The sequence below is a fragment of the Gobio gobio genome (genome assembly GCF_949357685.1).
Source record: "Gobio gobio genome assembly, chromosome: 21".
NCBI classification, from domain to species: domain Eukaryota; kingdom Metazoa; phylum Chordata; class Actinopteri; order Cypriniformes; family Gobionidae; genus Gobio; species Gobio gobio.
Genome location: NC_137117.1, coordinates 13,037,441 through 13,055,273, shown reverse-complemented (window position 1 = coordinate 13,055,273; position 17,833 = coordinate 13,037,441). Strand labels below are relative to the sequence as shown.

Below are 17,833 nucleotides of genomic sequence, written 5' to 3'. Positions count from 1 at the left end.
GGCTCTCGGGAGTGGACCCATGGATAACCACATCATCCAGGTAAATGGCCACCCCTGGTATACCAGCCAACACCGACACCATGATTTTTTGAAAACAGCTGGGGGCGGGGCTAAGTCCGAATGGCATACGCGTATAGCGAAACGCACCTGCATGGGTCACGAAAGCTGTGAGGTTTCTGCTGCTGGGGTGGAGAGGTACTTGTAGGTAGCCCTGTCTGAGAACACGGTTGACCCATAGAACTGATCAATGAGCTCTTCTGAAGTAGGCATTGGGAACCTGTCCGGGATTACTGCCTTATTCACTGCTCGCAGGTCGACACACACCCGTAGGGCCCCTGATTTCTTCTGAGCTACCACCAAGTTCGAGACCCAGGGCGATGCATCCACTGGTTCGATGATGCCAGCGTCCAGTAGCTGCTTAAGCTCAGCTGAGACACCATCACGGAAAGCCTGGGGGATGCGGCGGAGTGGTTGGATGACTGGTTTAATGGCAGCGTTCAGGAGAGGTTTGTGGGCAAAAGCAGTAAGGCAACCCAAACCTTCAAACAGGGAAGGCCACTTTTGCTGCCAATGTATGGAGACTGTCAGGATCGCAGCTCCCTTTGTGTCCACTAGGGAGAATCCCAGAGCCGAGAACAAATCCAGACCCATAAGGTTGGCCTCGCGACGGGCGACATGGAAGGTGAAGCTGGGTACCATCTTGTTGCCATACCCTACAGTCACCTGCAGGGAACCCACTAGGTCAATCTTTGAGTCGCCATAGCCACAGAGTGAAGCAGAGGGTGCCGAAATTGGTAGCGCTCTGAAGAAAATGTTGTATGTGTGCATGTTCAGGAGAGACACACTGGCACCAGTGTCCAAAAGCAGTGGAATACACACATCATTTAGGCGCACTGAGCATGCTTTAAATGAGGCTGGTCCAGAGTAAACATTGTGAATGATAGTGGGTGCTTGGACTGACTCAGCTGGGGCAGAGCGGCAGACTGAAGCAAAATGGTGGCGTTTACCACAGTTGTGACACGTTTGGCCACGGGCTGGGCAGTTCTGTGCTCTAGATGGATGAGATGAAGATCCACAGTTGTCACAGGGCCGTGATGTTTGTGTTTGTGGGCGTGGCCGAGACCGCTGCTGGAGTCTCAGTTGCATAACTACAGAGGAGTCTGCGTCTGCCAATGTGTCGGTCTGGCTGGGCTGTAATATCGATGGGGGCATGGGGGAGGGGGCTGGGCAGTCCGTGATTGTTTGCCGTTTAGTCAGAGATGATGCACATGCAGCTGCACTCTCTATTTGTAATGCAATCGTGATTGCTCGGGCCAGTGATAAATCATCCGGTTCTAATAATAGAGTTTCACATATTTTTGCGTTGTTGGTATGTTCAATTAACTGGTCGCGAATCATTTCGTCCTGCAACGCACCGAACTTGCATGAGCTGGCCAACCCCCGCAAGTTGGCGACGTACTGTTGCACAGACTCACCGGGCAGCTGGTGTCTTTGGCGGAAGAGAAAACGGCGCAAAAGTGCGCTCTGTGGGGCCGCAAAGTGTGCGGTTAATAGTTCCACGGCTGTGTCATAATCGCTTATGGTGCCCGACTCAAGCGTTCCCAGCACACGTTGACCCTCAGCTCCCAAGCAATGCAATAACAGCGCCTTTTTGCGGGCTGCGCTCACGTCAGTCAGCTCCACTGCCAAGATGAAAGTCTCGAAGGACTGTAACCAGCGAGTCCATGGAATCGGAGGCTCGCCAGGTAGAGCAAGGAAAGGAGCAGGAGGTGGTAGTATGCCGTGCGTATGTGACAGCCACACAAATGTGGGCCAGGAAACTCCTACATTATCTTCACTGCATGTATATCTAAATATCCTTAAAAAATAAAGTTTTGAAACTTCTCTTTGCCCTCAGTCAAAACGATTTGGCAGACAACAAATTATAGATTCATGAGACCAAAGATCGCCCATTAGATCTACACAAGACAAACCACTACAGGACATCAGAGCCAGCGGCAAACGTCAGAAGGACTGGCCGAGGAAAGCCTGCTCTCGCCGGGGTTAATGAGCGCTGAGTGCCCGGTGATCGCCTGGATCTCACAACTCCAAAAACACAAGATAATTTTTTTTGAAAATAGGCGCTCTCTTTATAAATAAACCACAGATTTGAGCTTTAAACAACTACATTCCCACCTGAAAAAGTCTTCAAACCTCATTTTGTGACAATAGTAGTATTTTTAAATTATCTTTACTTTGTCACTTTACCAAGTGACAGCAGTAAGCAGGCTCCTGATTGGTTAACGCGGCACGAATTGGCACGAGTTCAGTTTTTTCAACTCGGGCGTCAGACGCGAATTCGCTTTAAACGCGTAAATGTACAAAAAGCACCACTTGCATGTAACACGCAAGACGCTCAGTTTGCGTCAAATTCGCACAAACTGGACGCGTGAATGAGGTGTAATCGAGGCCATCGCGCCGCGCGAAGCCATTGACTTAACATTGAAATCACTCGCTCCTGACGCTATATTCGCATTTGGTGTGAACGCAGCATGAGGCTTATTATTTAAAATTTGGTATGAAGAGGTCTTTACATTTGCACAAAAATATAACTTTTTTGTTATAAAAACAAGCCCAGCCCGGGCGAGGAAAAAGTAACGCAATAGAAATGCAAAAGTAATGTAACGCATTACTTTTCTTAAAAAGTAACTCAATTAGTTAATTTTTAAGGGAGTAACACAATATTGTAATGCATAAATTAACTTTTCCCCAACACTGGTTGTAACATTATAAATGCTTTTACTGTCACCTTATGCCCTTTTACAAAGTCTTGATTTTGTTTTTGGGCTCTACTAGAATAGGTTTCATGCTTAAACACATTCTTTTTCACATATTTCCAATATTGCAGTTCCTCTCTTCCCAGGCTGTGTCTGAAATCGCCCCGTATGCCCTCATTTACTATTCTCTATATTAATCCACTAATATAGTCGGAGTGTGCCGGAAGGGCTGCTGCTTTTGCATAGTTTGTACTTGGTGTTTAATACGGAGCCCCGTGACATGCAGGAAAAAACTAGTAGGCTAAATCGTGTGCACAATTTATAAATCGACGGAACAAATTAGTAAATATTTATACTAATGATTTTCATTTTACTCGCCAATACGGAAGTGACATAAACTGCAATTCATCGACTGGCCACTAGGGACATTCTACAGAAGGGAGCAGAATCTCATTGAGCCCCATGTTAAAATGCCCAACTTTACAGCAAAAGAACACATGTTTACAGCCTGGTACAAATTGTGGTTTTTGTCTATATTGCTAATTTTGCTCTTCATGACAACTGTGAGGGGGGTGAATTTTGTTATAACTCATTCGTTAACATTATATAAAGCCTTAAAGTTCTGCATAATTAAGGGCGTGGCCACTTTGAGTGACAGGTGGATAGCCGTTTGTCTGCTGTCTGTTAGTGATAGCATCACCTCAGCTCCAGCCACGTCCCGCCTCTTTGCCCATTTTCTATTATCTGGGAGTAACGCGCGATGTCTCGCTGCCAAGATGGCAACGGCCAGCTCGACCCTACTTTACGCTTCAAAACTGCTCTTCAGAATCCTATGGGTGACGTCACGTACAATACATCCATATTTTTTTACAGTCTATGGTTTCAACACACTACTAACTAACTCAACCAGGCCCCGCCCATATTTTGCATATGCCTTTGGCATGAATTATTTAAAGGAGGAATATTGTGGCGTGTTTGCTCCCGGAAGAAAACTGACATAGAGAACACTTTGGAGTGACTTGACCTTTTTCATGCTCAAACATCAACATTACACACTGAAGAGAGTTGAAAATGTAAAAAAGCATTTGCATTTAACAAGTGATTACATATCACATCCTTTTGAAGGCGTATGTTCAGTGTGTGTTTTTGACTCGCACAGGGATCCAGACTGGATGATCAGAGGTGTGCTCCTCCTCCTCCCCCCACCAGAGGCCCCACAGTCCCAGACGACGACTTCTTCAGCCTCATCCTTCGCTCCCAGGCCAAACGGATAGATGAGCAGCGAGTCATATTACCATCAGACACAAGACCCCTTCAGACCAATCCTGACTGACCTGCTCTTTCTGAAGCCAGTGTACTGTTTCGGGACCTTGCGTCCTCGCTGAAGTCGTGCTCATGAGTTGATGCCTTGTTGAAAATCAGACCCTACAAGATAATTTCCCTTCTCGCTTAACATGAAGATTTTTGCATGAGGAGATGCTCAAAGTTCTTTTAATCTCTACAACCCTGATCCAAACTGGAGTCAGATGTGTTTGTGCAGAATAGATGCTTATTCAGAATCGGACCAAGACCGCCGTCTCTTTCTCAGGGATTCAGTACAATGCACTGAATGCGTTTCATTCGCCTGGATAACTGGATGGACTTAATCAGCCGTTACTGGATGGTAGGTTCAGATGTCAGACCATTTTATTTATATATATATATATATATATATATATATATATATATATATATATATATATATATATATATATATATATATATATATATATATATATATATATATATATATATATATATATATATATATATATATATATATATAATTTTTTTTTTTTTTTTTAACACTAAATGTAGTATCAGTTCTGTTTTCTTGATTATTTGACTTGAAGTTTGTTTTATATTATATTTTATTACCAGTGAAGCAATGCTCCATATGTTTTGAGGTTTTAGAAACCAGTGATGACAAGCAGTCTGCAAAAGTCTGGATTTATGTGAATATAAAATTACTTGTTCTGGAAAGGATATAAGTCAAGAATGTATTATTTTGAATGACGAGGAATAAAGCCTCATTTTAATAGATGCATGACAAACGGACACAGTTTAGTATGCTGGGAATATTTTATTTGAGTCTGAAGCTACAAAGGACAGAGTAACCAACACCATTAAACAATTATGATTATATGATTAAACTTGATTATGATAAGTGATTATTCAGGATAACATTTGTAAACTAGGTAAAGCCCATAAATGCCACCAAAATTACTACTTAAAAAGAGAAGATGAGAAGACCGTACCATCCTAGATCGTGATTAATGCAACATGAGAGGTTTAATGCTTACAGATAGTAGGTAAAGTGAAACTAACAGATGCAATTGAATTCCATTTAATGTGAGAGTTTTCTATTCAGTGGAGCCTTGACGTTTGTTCTCAGTTGGTTATTGGATTGGTTTAACAGTGCTGTTTGACCACAATGTTGCTGAATCCATGCACCTGAGTGAGCTGAGGACAGTCGAATGAGGCCAGAAGTTTATGTGAGCCGTGACACTTGGGAACAAATTTCTCAGTCAGGCACACGGAGGCATGTCCTGCAATGTCACTGTGGAAGAAAAAAGAAAGAAAATGTAGTATTTTATTGCAATCATTTTTGCTAGATTAAATATTCACAAACTGTATTGCGACACATAATATAATATTACTATATTTAAAATAAACTAAAATGGTAAATTGTAGAAAAACATACTATTATGTATAATATAACATTAATATAATCATTTATATATTTATATTTCATTTTTTTATAATTTTATTTTTTAGATTAAATAATTACCTATATAGCAACACATTATTATTTAATATATCTTTTTTATTTTTGTTGAATTAAATATCCACAAATATTCACAATTTTATATTACTATAATTTATATATTTATATTATAAGTTTTTATTAAAGAATTTTTTTTATTTATTTAATAAAAACAAACTGTACAGAAACACACTATTATTTAATATTACTATAGTTTATGTCTTTGTTTAATTATTTTCTAAATAAATGTTTTTTGATTAAATAAGATCTTTAGCAACACGATATTATTTAATATAACTTTAATTTATAAGTGAATCATTTTTTAGATTAAATATTCACTGTATTGCGACACAAATTTAATATATTGCTATAATTTATATATTAATATTTTAATAGATTTTTAAAGAACACTTTGTAACTTAAATGGTAAACTGTGTAGAAAAACATACTATCATTTATATTAAAATTTGTATTATTTTTTATTTCATTTTTTTGTTTAAATAATTAACTATATAGCAACACATTATTATTTAAGATATCTAATTTATATTTTAATTATCTTTATAATAATTATTTTTGTTAGATTAAATATTCACAAACTGTAGCGTAAATTTTACATGACAAATTTATATATAATATTCTAAAAAATTACTTTTTAGATTTAATAGTAACAAGCTACAGGAACACACTATTATTACTATAATTTATATATTTTAATTATTTTAAATAAAAAATGTTTTGGATTAAATTAGATTTTTAGCAACACAATATTATTTAAAATAACTATAATAGTCTTTTTCTCGATTAAATTATCACAGACTATAGCAACACAGAATGAGTGTTGAGCATTGCGTTCATCAATCAACTTTATATAATTCAGTGAAAATTACAAATATTCTAGTGTCTTACCCGTAGTTAACAACTCTGGGATGCTTCAGTCCAAGTCCCGTAAAGCGGAATACAGTGTTCTTCAGGACACAAGAAAGTGGATTCTGGAAGGTGATTTTCACTGGCACTTCTTGACCCAGGACAGCATCACAAACAGGCTGAGAAGAAGCACATACAAGACACAATTCAGCACTAAAATATTTCAACTGATCAACAGAATAAGTGAAGTACTTTAACTCACAGCGATAACCAGATCTGGAGTGCGCAGTCTGAAGCTGTACTGGGTGGCCAGAATCTGCTTAGTCTGAGCGACGTGTCCAAAGAGGTTGAGCATCAGTGGGGCGTGATCCACCAGGTGCTCCTTATACTCGTCATAACTCAGGGTCCATTCCATAGGTTTGCCTATAAATATTCATGCTTTCATTACAAGTCTCTATTTTAAATGACTAACAGATTAACTTTACACACTAGTAACTGTGTGGTCTCATGCATTGCAACTCAAACTTGATCATTTCTCACATTCAGAGGGCTTGAGCTCAATGCATGTCTGGTCTCTCTTCAGGAAGGTCTTCCTGACTCCAGTGTAGTACGTGGCTGCTGCATGGCTGTGGAGGGTGACGCTACGAGGTGAGCTGCATTTGTTTTTTAGATTGATGCAAAGCACGGCATCTTTTCCCACACACGGTCCATCACCCTTCAGGCTGACTTCACAGACCACATCCTCAGCGCAGGGCAGTGGGTATGTGCATCTCCTGGAGCCATGACGAAGGGCTGTTTCCAAAGCAGTGCACTTCTCAGACGAACCTGATTAATGGAAGCAGGAGGAGATGTCAAAGGTGAGACCATGAATCTTAACCAGATGTTTTAAGAGACATGCATGTGGTTTTTACCCAGTGGGTGTTTGTAGAGGTTTGTGATATCCACACGTTGATCTGAGCCGACGGCCTTGGTGCTGATGCAGTGACCTACTACATCCTTCTCAACGTGGACAACACCAAATGTCCCATCACATTTCCTCTGCCAGTAAACTTTATCATTGTTCACCTAGAGATAGCAGGAATCATTAGTCATTGTAAGTTAGTCACTGACAGAATGCGAAATTGAAGGAATTAACGCACTTCTGCAAAAATGAAGGGCACGTCATGCTTCAGGAAGGTCTGCCCACTGCGGATGGCAGCAACAGAGGTGGGGCCGCAGCGGAAGAAGCCCTGGCTGGTCAGCTGAGGAGTGGAATCAAGCACCTGCCAACCTCCAAAACCAGATGGCAAGTCTGAACGAGACATCCAGGCCTCATTCCACACGTGGTAGTTCCTACACAAAGAGAAGAAGACATTCACTTCATGCACATTCAGAGGAACTGAATCCCAAATGTTCATGATACTTACCAGATTGAATCACGGTTCATGTGATCAATCAGCTGAAACTTCTCATCCAAATAGACGTCACTTGTCAAACAAACATCAGTGTCATGAGCAGAACAGAAGTTTGAGACTGGACGAACAGGAATGCCCAAACACCTCAACACTACGAGAAAGAATCCCAAGAAGAATAAGTGCCTCGCATCTACAATCACTTTCTCAAACTTGTCCATTCTGCCTGAACTCTTACGTGTGTTGGTGACTCCAGCAAAGGCCAAGCTCTGTCCATATTTGACAGGTATTCCTCCACATTTGTGGAACTGCTTCAGGATGGCGCTGCTGCCGCACCAGGATGTAGGAGAAGTGCCATCTCCATAGCAGTTTGACCAGTTACCCATCAACACACCACAGTCTTTGTTGGCAATAACCTGTTAAAGAGAGACGATTGAAAATGTTGTTTTTATGCCTCAAGCTTCATTCAACACCAAATTCAGGATGTTGTTAAGAAGAAAATGAAGACTCACCATGTCAGACAACACTCTGGAAATGTTAATGGGGCTTTTCCATCCTGAGCAAGGGGTGCAACTCTTCTCCAACACATATAAGCATGCAGCCAAAACTCCCTCCTCAAACTAAGAATCAGACGGTAGAGTGAGGACATTTGATATTATGATAAACAGAAACAAAAAAACAACTCACAAACTACACTAAATCACACATAATTTAAAAACTGTTTCATTGTATAATTACTTTGATTTAAATCCCATTACAAACCTAACAGATAGAAATAAAAAGCTCAACCGCTCTAACAGATTCAGGGAAGAATTCGCTGAAATGATTCAAATCAATTAGCCCGACGTCTTTTGATCGGTTCTTTTAAAGAATTGAAAGAGTCATAGGTTCGTGAATCGTACTATGTAGGTTTCAAGTCTTTTTTCCAAGTCTTTATGAGAGCGATCTCGTTTTATAATAGATGTGTAGTAAACCTTGTGGAATATTTTACGCTAATGTTTAATAATTATTTTAGAGAACTGCTTTGTAACTTTTAAAGGCTAAACCAAAATGTTGAAAGTAATTTGCAGGACGGATTTACAAACAATTGGGTTTCCCAACATCCCCATTGAAATCAATTGGATTCACAGCGGTCTCTGAAATGTGGTAAACCCTAGTAATATGTGAATGAAAGTGTGGCTCTTACTTGACCAAAGTTCCATGTCCTGCAGCCGATCTGCTGTTTAGTTCCATAGTAGATTCTGCCCATGTCATTCAGCACATACTCAGCTCTCTCCGCCTCTTCATGCAGGTACACACAGTCGTCTGAGAACAGAGAAAATTTGAAGCTTCATAAAGCTTAATCGAGCTTTCTTTCCACATTCAAATTAATCTTCATATAATCAGGTTTCGTATGTTATTTTACGACTCAAACACGTACCTTTACACCAGGGGTTGAACAGCATGTAGATGTCATTTTCGGGAACACATGGTGAAGTGAATCTTCCTCCTGCACAGTGAGTCACGACACTGAGTTGGTATCGTCCAACACAAGCAGTCGGAAGAGAGTGCACACACAGTTTGACTCTGTTTTGGCCCTTTTCGACAATCTTTGCCCCCCAGCAGTCTTTCTTGAATTCTTCCACAATTGGAACGATCACAAAAGTGCCGTCCCGGATGGATGAGATATGACCTGTAAAGCACACAGAAGAACAAGAGATTCCAGTGAGGGTAGAAGTGCAAGTTCCTCCTCTATACTGTATCTGCGTGTGCTCTTGCTCGCGCGGGCCATACAGTAACTAACCTAGTTTCAGCTCCAGGTGAAGTTTGTCACAGCTGGGATTGAAAGGACGGCACAGATCAACCCACATATGGAAATACTGTCCTCTGCGGACGATGAGGTGATCATCTGGGAAACAGTGTGTGTGATGCTCCTGACGATTCTGTCCGGTCCTGCACTTGAGAAGATCGACTTTACTCACCCGGAGGAGAGCTTCTGAGAAAACAAAACCGCAGAAGACAAGCCATTAAATATCAAACAGATCCTTCATTTAGTTATTACAATAACAATTTTCACTTTTTCATCATGCATTGCAGGACAAAGATCTACAACTCTTACCCTCACTTCCACAGACTCGCTTGACTGTGCAATCATCCAAACACTCCTTGATGACAACTTCTTTAGTCTCATAATCATGGCATGGGGAGACATAGTTGCAAGGATTAGTGTATGGAGTAGCACAAGGGTTAACGCAAGGGTTGACATATGGGTAATGATAAGGGACAGAGCAAGGGTTGGCACAAGGGTTTACATAAGTTTTAGCGCAAGGGTTGGCACAAGGGTTTACACAAGAGTTGACATATGGGTAATGATAAGGGACAGAGTAAGGGTTGGCACAAGGGTTTACATAAGTTTTAGCGCAAGGGTTGGCACAAGGGTTAACGCAACTATAAGGATAAGCGGGTGTGTAGCATGTTGATTTCCTGCAGTCGTCCGCTTGCAGTTTAACAACTGGGAAACGGCCCACGGTGCAGAGGTTTTTGTATGGGTTGTACACAAAAGGCATGCTGGGCAAAAAAGACAAAAAAAGAGATGCATGTCATTAGATGGTTAATAATTCATAAATAAGGTCTCTTGGATGTTTCTAAATCTGTTCATTTAGATGTTTTCAAAATTATCAGAGCAATATTTTTTACTTCCTTATGTAATCATACCAGTAAAAGAAAGACTTCAGAAATAATAATCTGCAAAAGAACTCTTGAATAAAAACATCCTATGAAATCTAGATCATTCTAGTTTTCTAATAGCAATATCTGTGCACAATAAAATCAGATAATAACTTTCAAACAATGTCAAAGTCGATTACTTACATGTTTTAGTCCTAGTCCTTGTTTAAGAGAAACTGAACCGAGAACTTGATTTACTGAAGCAGGTGAACAGTGAGTTTAACCAGCTCGTTGATCGCACTGATGTCCGTCGCCACTGAACACGGGATTTTTATACTTCATCTCGATCTCCACCCCATCCACACCTCATAGAAGAAGAATGTCAATTGTCCTCTTAGAAAGGGATCAAAAGATCTTGAGTCACACATGTTCATTTTAATGGTCTGTTTTAGAGAATTAATGGGACAAATTAACATCTTAGTTTAATTGTTCTGAACTTTTAAACTAGGCAGTGTCCTTTTACTGTAATTTTCATGACGGAGCAGGTTTGTTCATTTAAGGTATGGGATGATTTTAGACTCAAAATGATTAATACATTCACACACACTTATCCATGAACTTGATAAATGTTGCAAACATGTTTTACGATCCACAAACAAATACCTTTTAACTTGTGTGTGCAAAATACAGAATTACATGAATGTGCAGCGATTTGTACAAATAGAAACATAGTTGTGAATACAAAACTTCGATTTTGTATTAATGTAGGTCAGAATTTGTGCGTGCAACGAGTAAGATGTGCATTTGTGGATCCGGTGACGCGCATTCATTCATTGACTCGTTTGTGAGTCGATCCTATTTGATTCATTTGGATTTTGAGACTTTAATTTCGCCAGTTTGACCTTGCACGATCCACACACAGCTGTCCTAGAAAACCTTCTGCCACTAGATGGCAGTATTCTGCCAAAACAGACACCGGCACCGTGAGCGTTATTCTGCCGTTAAGACGCTTTATGTGTCCTTGTTTTGAAGACGAGGAAAACGCTTAACAGGCTAACGTTAAAAAGGTATTAAAGGCTACTTTGTATACATTGTAAAAAATACTGTGCACGTTTTACTCAATAAAATTGAGGCAACTATTTGCATCAGCTTTTTGAGTATTTTAAATTAATTTTATTTGTGTTTATCCTATTAGACTTTATATGTTTTCAACTTGGACTCTTAAGTAATGGCAACTTAATTTTACCAATTTACAAACTATAGTTTTATGTTTATCCAACATAAACTTTTAAGTATTTTTTTTTGTACAAATGTCTCCTTGTAAGCCACACATTAAGTTACTTTTTTTTAAATATTTATTTTCTATAAATGAAATTATTTTCTACATTTTTTAAAAGTACCATGAAACAGTAAACCAGCATCTCAATTCAAAACATTTATTCACTTTAAAATGACAATGCAACAGTGCAAAACATAGTAGCTTATTTTTTCACCTTCACATAAAGCTGACTTCAAGTAAAAAAAAAAAAACTTTATGTAATACAAGAGGGTAGCAACAGTATTTCATTTTCGTATAAAAGTTTTTTCAATGACCATTGGTCTGTTTAACCCACTGAGAACAGTAATTCAGTCATCTAATTAAAACAATGTTTCGAATTCAAATACATCATAAATATTACATCAGTAGATACAAATGAATCACTTAAAAAAGTGAACACCAATTTAAAGGGTTATTTCACCCCAAAATGTAAATTCTGTCATTAATTATTCACCCTCATGTCGTTTCAAACCCGTAAGACCTTCGTTCATCTTCTGAACACAAATGAAGATATTTCTGATGAAATCCGAGAGCTCTCTGATTCCTTCAATGTAATGAACACTTCCAAGGCCCTAAAGGTAGGAAAGACATTAGTGAAAGTAGACCATGTGACTTCAGTGGTTCAACCACACTGTAAAACCCAACAAGTTAAGCTAACTCAATTAATTTGATGAAACTGATTACCTAAATTAAATTGAGTTTAACAAACTTAATTGAAGTAAAAAAAACTGTAGTTATGAGTACTCTGAACTTATTTTAATTGAGTCCACTAAACCAAGGATATTTCTTAATATCCAATTAAACTTTAAACTGCATTCATATACTAGACAAAAGAGAACTGGAGCGCTGCTGGAATCCCTTGTATCCTCTGGTGTTCTTGGAAGGGTTAAATGTTGAAAAAGAATTTGGAAAAAATTCCAAGTCAAGCCACTCAATAGGATGCAAAAGTAAAAAGCCTTTATTAGTTGGGCTAAAACATTAAAACACCAACGCGTATCGGCCCATTGGCCTTCATCAGGGTGTTGGTAACAAACAGACAGGATCAAGCAATACTTATAGTTGCATTGGTTTTAGGTGTGCCACTCTGGCACTTGCAACACAATTTTTGGCCACTAGAGGCAATAATTCAGATAATGGCTATTGCCAAAGGTTAGACTATACAAATACAAGGTAAAATAAGAGATCTCCAAGTGGAAAAAAAAAATAGGAGTGACACCAATACAAACATCTTGTGTACTCCACACAGTCATGTCCCTGAAATCAATAAATGTGAATAGGTTAGTTACCCATCTTACTTCTGAATTCATTGTCAAGATAGTTCTAAAATAACAGAAGAAAAAATGTTATGGGCATTACAGTACATTCAAAGAATAGTCAACATTCACGGACAACAAAACACTGTCCCTAATGAGACACAGCCATTACAAAAAAGGTGAGAGGTCAAAATCTTCATTGAGACCTGGATGACTGGTGGCCCTCAAGGAATAGATCCAATATGTCTCCCTTTGTTTAAGGCGTTTGATGATATCCCCACCCCTGGCATCAAGGCGAATAGCCTCAATGCCCACTACTCTTAGGGTCGAATCACTCCCATGTTTTGCGTCTAAATAATGTTTGGCCATTGGATAGTTCATATTTCCAGTCCGAATGGCATATCTATGTTCAGCTACCCTGTCTCTTAGTCTCCTTTTAGTTAGGCCTATGTAAAAACAGCCACAAGTACACTCTAAACGATAAACAACATGGGTAGTATTGCAATTTATAAAACTATTAATAGTCTAGACTTGTCTAGTTGGCGAAGAGCTTCACTTATGTACTTCTTCTTGTCCCACACACAGACAGCACCACCCTTATCAGCACTTTTTATGATTATATCGTCTCTCTCCGAAAGCCACTTGAGTGCTTGAGATTCATTTTGTGTGAGATTATGCTGGGTGATCTTTTTTTGTTTACTGTAAAGCTTTTCTACTTCATAGGACACCTTTTTGGTGAAAGGAGTCAATATAGGATTTGTGGTACACGTTGAAAAAGTAGATTTAGGCCGAAAAGAAGAGTTTACCGTGGTGGTTGAGTAGATAGCTGCACCCTGTGCGTTCTGGGAGTACCAGGCCTTCAAATGTAGACTTCTGTAGAATCGATAGAGGTCCACTTTGGTGTCAAATGGTCTACCTGAGTTTGTAGGAGAAAATGAGAGACCCTTGGACAAGACAGAAACTCTCAGGAACCACCAATCACAAGGAGCCGGTTGAAGCATCGGTAGTAATTAATATCTCAGACCTCCCCCTCTCTGATGACTGCGTTTCTGTCTTGTCCAAGATTCTCATTTTCTCCTACAAACTCAGGGAAACCATTTGACACCAAAGTGGACCTCGATCGATTCTACAGAAGTCTACATTTGAAGGCCTGGTACTCCCAGAACGCACAGGGTGCAGCTACCTACTCAACCACCACGGTAAACTCTTCTTTTCGGCCTAAATCTACTTTTTCAACGTGTACCACAAATCCTATATTGACTCCTTTCACCAAAAAGGTGTCCTATGAAGTAGAAAAGCTTTACAGTAAACAAAAAAAGATCACCCAGCATAATCTCACATAAAAGGAATCTCAAGCACTCAAGTGGCTTTCGGAGAGAGATGATATAATCATAAAAAGTGCTTATAAGGGTGGTGCTGTCTGTGTGTGGGACAAGAAGAAGTACATAAGTGAAGCTCTTCGCCAGCTAGACAACACTCAGTATTACTCAAAGCCCTCATCCAATCCAATGGACACTATAAGAAGAGAGCTGGAACAATTGCTTAATGAGGCAAAATTACATAATTGGATTACTAAGAAAGAATATGAGTTTTTGCTTTGTCAACACCCACGTTATTCTTCTTTTTATATGCTCCCCAAAGTCCACAAGGATCTGGAAAATCCACCTGGCAGACCGATAATCAGCGGGAATGATTCAATAACAGAACCTGCTTCCAAGTTTGTGGATTACTTTATCAAGCCATTTGTGGCAGATTTACCTTCTTATATTCAAGATACTACACAGGTTTTAAAGAAAATGTAACAAATAGGTAACATAGGCTCTTGTTTAATGGCCACAATGGATGTGGAGTCTTTATACAGCAATATTGTACATGACGAGTGTCTAGAGGCTTTAAAACACTATCTCTCATCCAGACCTGAACATTTGATGCCTCCCAGTGACTTTATAGTGCAACTTACTGAGTGGACTTTAAAGAACAACATCTTTCTCTTTCAAGACAAATTGTATAGACAAGAAAAGGGGACTGCAATGGGTGCTTGTTTTGCTCCCAATTATGCCAATCTGTTTCTAGGCTTATGGGAGGAGCGCTATATATTTTCCCAAGTTAACCCTTTTAAAGATAAAGTCTTGTGGTGGGGTAGATACATTGACGATGTGATTTTGATGTTCTCAGGCTCAGAAAAAGAACTTGTAGACGTCCATGTATATGTAAATAGCTTAAATGAGAACCTAAAATTTAGTCTGGACTATGATTTACACGCTATTAACTTTCTGGATCTACGGATCTCAAAAGATAATGAGGGATTCTTACATACATCTATCTTTAGAAAGGCAACAGATCGTAATACCTTATTGCATGCTAATAGTTTTCATCCCTCATGGCTTATTGATAACATACCCTTTGGACAGATCCAGAGACTAAGGCGTATATGTGATTCAGATCAGGATTTCCAGTATCAATCTATGGATATGCAGCAGCGTTTTCGACAAAGAGGTTATCAAACACAAACTCTCGTTCAAGCTCATAATCGAGCCCAATCACTTGAAAGGAAGAGCCTGCTTCAGTCTAGACCCAAAAGAGTATCAACACAGAAACCCTATTTTGTCACTCATTACAGCAAGGAGGCTGTCCAGATTAAACACATTATAAAGAAAAACTGGAACATTATTGAATGTGACCCGACTTTACGGGAAATATTCACGGAACCCCCTGGGATCAGCTTTAGGAGGGCCCCCACACTTAAAGACAAGTTAGTAAGAAGTTACCTCCCTGCTCCTAAACGTGAAACTTGGCTTCGTCAACCCAAGGGAAACTTTCCTTGTGGTAATTGTAATTATTGTGAGAATATTGCTAAAACTGACAAATTTATGGATGTTTTTAGCAATAAGACTTACACTATTAATAGTTTTATAAATTGCAATACTACCCATGTTGTTTATCGTTTAGAGTGTACTTGTGGCTGTTTTTACATAGGCCTAAATAAAAGGAGACTAAGAGACAGGGTAGCTGAACATAGATATGCCATTCGGACTGGAAATATGAACTATCCAATGGCCAAACATTATTTAGACGCAAAACATGGGAGTGATTCGACCCTAAGAGTAGTGGGCTATTCGCCTTGATGCCAGGGGTGGGGATATCATCAAACGCCTTAAACAAAGGGAGACATATTGGATCTATTCCTTGAGGGCCACCAGTCATCCAGGTCTCAATGAAGATTTTGACCTCTCACCTTTTTTGTAATGGCTGTGTCTCATTAGGGACAGTGTTTTGTTGTCCGTGAATGTTGACTATTCTTTGAATGTACTGTAATGCCCATAACATTTTTTCTTCTGTTGTTTTAGAACTATCTTGACAATGAATTCAGAAGTAAGATGGGTAACTAACCTATTCACATTTATTGATTTCAGGGACATGACTGTGTGGAGTACACAAGATGTTTGTATTGGTGTCACTCCTATTTTTTTTTTCCACTTGGAGATCTCTTATTTTACCTTGTATTTGTATAGTCTAACCTTTGGCAATAGCCATTATCTGAATTATTGCCTCTAGTGGCCAACAATTGTGTTGCAAGTGCCAGAGTGGCACACCTGAAACCAATGCAACTATAAGTATTGCTTGATCCTGTCTGTTTGTTACCAACATCCTGATGAAGGCCAATGGGCCGATACGCGTTGGTGTTTTAATGTTTTAGCCCAACTAATAAATGCTTTTTACTTTTGCATCCTATTGAGTGCCTTGACTTGGATTGTTTTCCAAATTCTTTTTCTGCATTCAAATACTTTTTACAGCTAAAACTTCACTATAATGAGTAAAACAACAGAAATGACAAACTTTAAATGAACTCAGAGAGCTTGCTAAATACTGCTAGCTCACAATAGCACACACAAAGTCAAACCCAATGAGTTAAGCAAACTCATTATATTTGAGGAAACTTATTACCTCAAGTTCAGCTAACTCATTTCATTTGAGGACACCGATTACCTCAAACCATTTATGTTTATAAAAAAGAATAGTTATGAGTACTATTCACTTATTTTAATCAAGTCCACTAAAAAAAGGATATTTCTTAATATACAATTGAACTTTACACTGCATTCAAATACTTGATATAGCTGAACCTTCCCTATATTGAGTAAAACAGCTGATATTACAAACTTTAAATGAACTCAGAGTTCTTGCAGTTACTGCTAGCTCACAATAGCACAAAGTCAAATCTAGTAAGTTAAGCTAACTCTGAGGACACTGATTACCTTAATTCTTTTAATTTTAGAAAACAATAGTTATGAGTACTTTGAACTTATTTCAATTGAGTTCACTAAAATAAGACACTCATTGCAATCAAGAAATTAAGTGATTAATTAAGTGATGATTGAGCATTCATTGTGAACACCTGATGATAATGAGCAGAATCACAGAAGGAAAGAGAAACAGAAACACAAGAACTACAACTGATTTTAGCCACAGCTTTAGATGAAATAACAGAATATAAAATAAGACATTCAATCTCTGAAGATCTCAGCAGAGGAGGATTAAACAACTCCACAAACAGCACTACCAGCTTCACACATTACTAACCAGACTGACTTTATTTGTGTCATTTCTGTTTTAATTAAACTAATTATTTAATTGATGTCACCATGATGGTGATGAGTGTATGCTTTTGTTGGGCTCTTGATCCTTAAATCTTTAACATTAGTTTTTTCTCTGGCTGAAAGCACATACGTTATGATAAGAAATGCCAAGAGAAAATGTGATTAGGCGATATTGGCTATACAATGATGTTGGTATAG

General features: G+C 38.9%; 1 protein-coding gene across 1 annotated transcript; it reads right to left on the bottom strand.

Moving 5' to 3' along the window:
* Window positions 1-5,207: 5,207 nt before the first annotated feature.
* On the bottom strand, window positions 5,208-10,366 carry LOC307117224 (protein-glutamine gamma-glutamyltransferase K-like; the record flags this gene model as incomplete). Its single annotated transcript, XM_079802016.1, has 13 exons — window positions 5,208-5,355; window positions 6,472-6,608; window positions 6,692-6,852; window positions 6,970-7,254; window positions 7,341-7,494; window positions 7,569-7,761; window positions 7,836-7,974; window positions 8,059-8,236; window positions 8,333-8,440; window positions 9,007-9,125; window positions 9,241-9,492; window positions 9,604-9,795; window positions 9,919-10,366. 13 exons carry the CDS (start codon window positions 10,364-10,366, stop codon window positions 5,208-5,210), a joined length of 2,514 nt encoding a protein of 837 aa, XP_079658142.1.
* Between the last annotated feature and the right edge of the window lie 7,467 nt (window positions 10,367-17,833).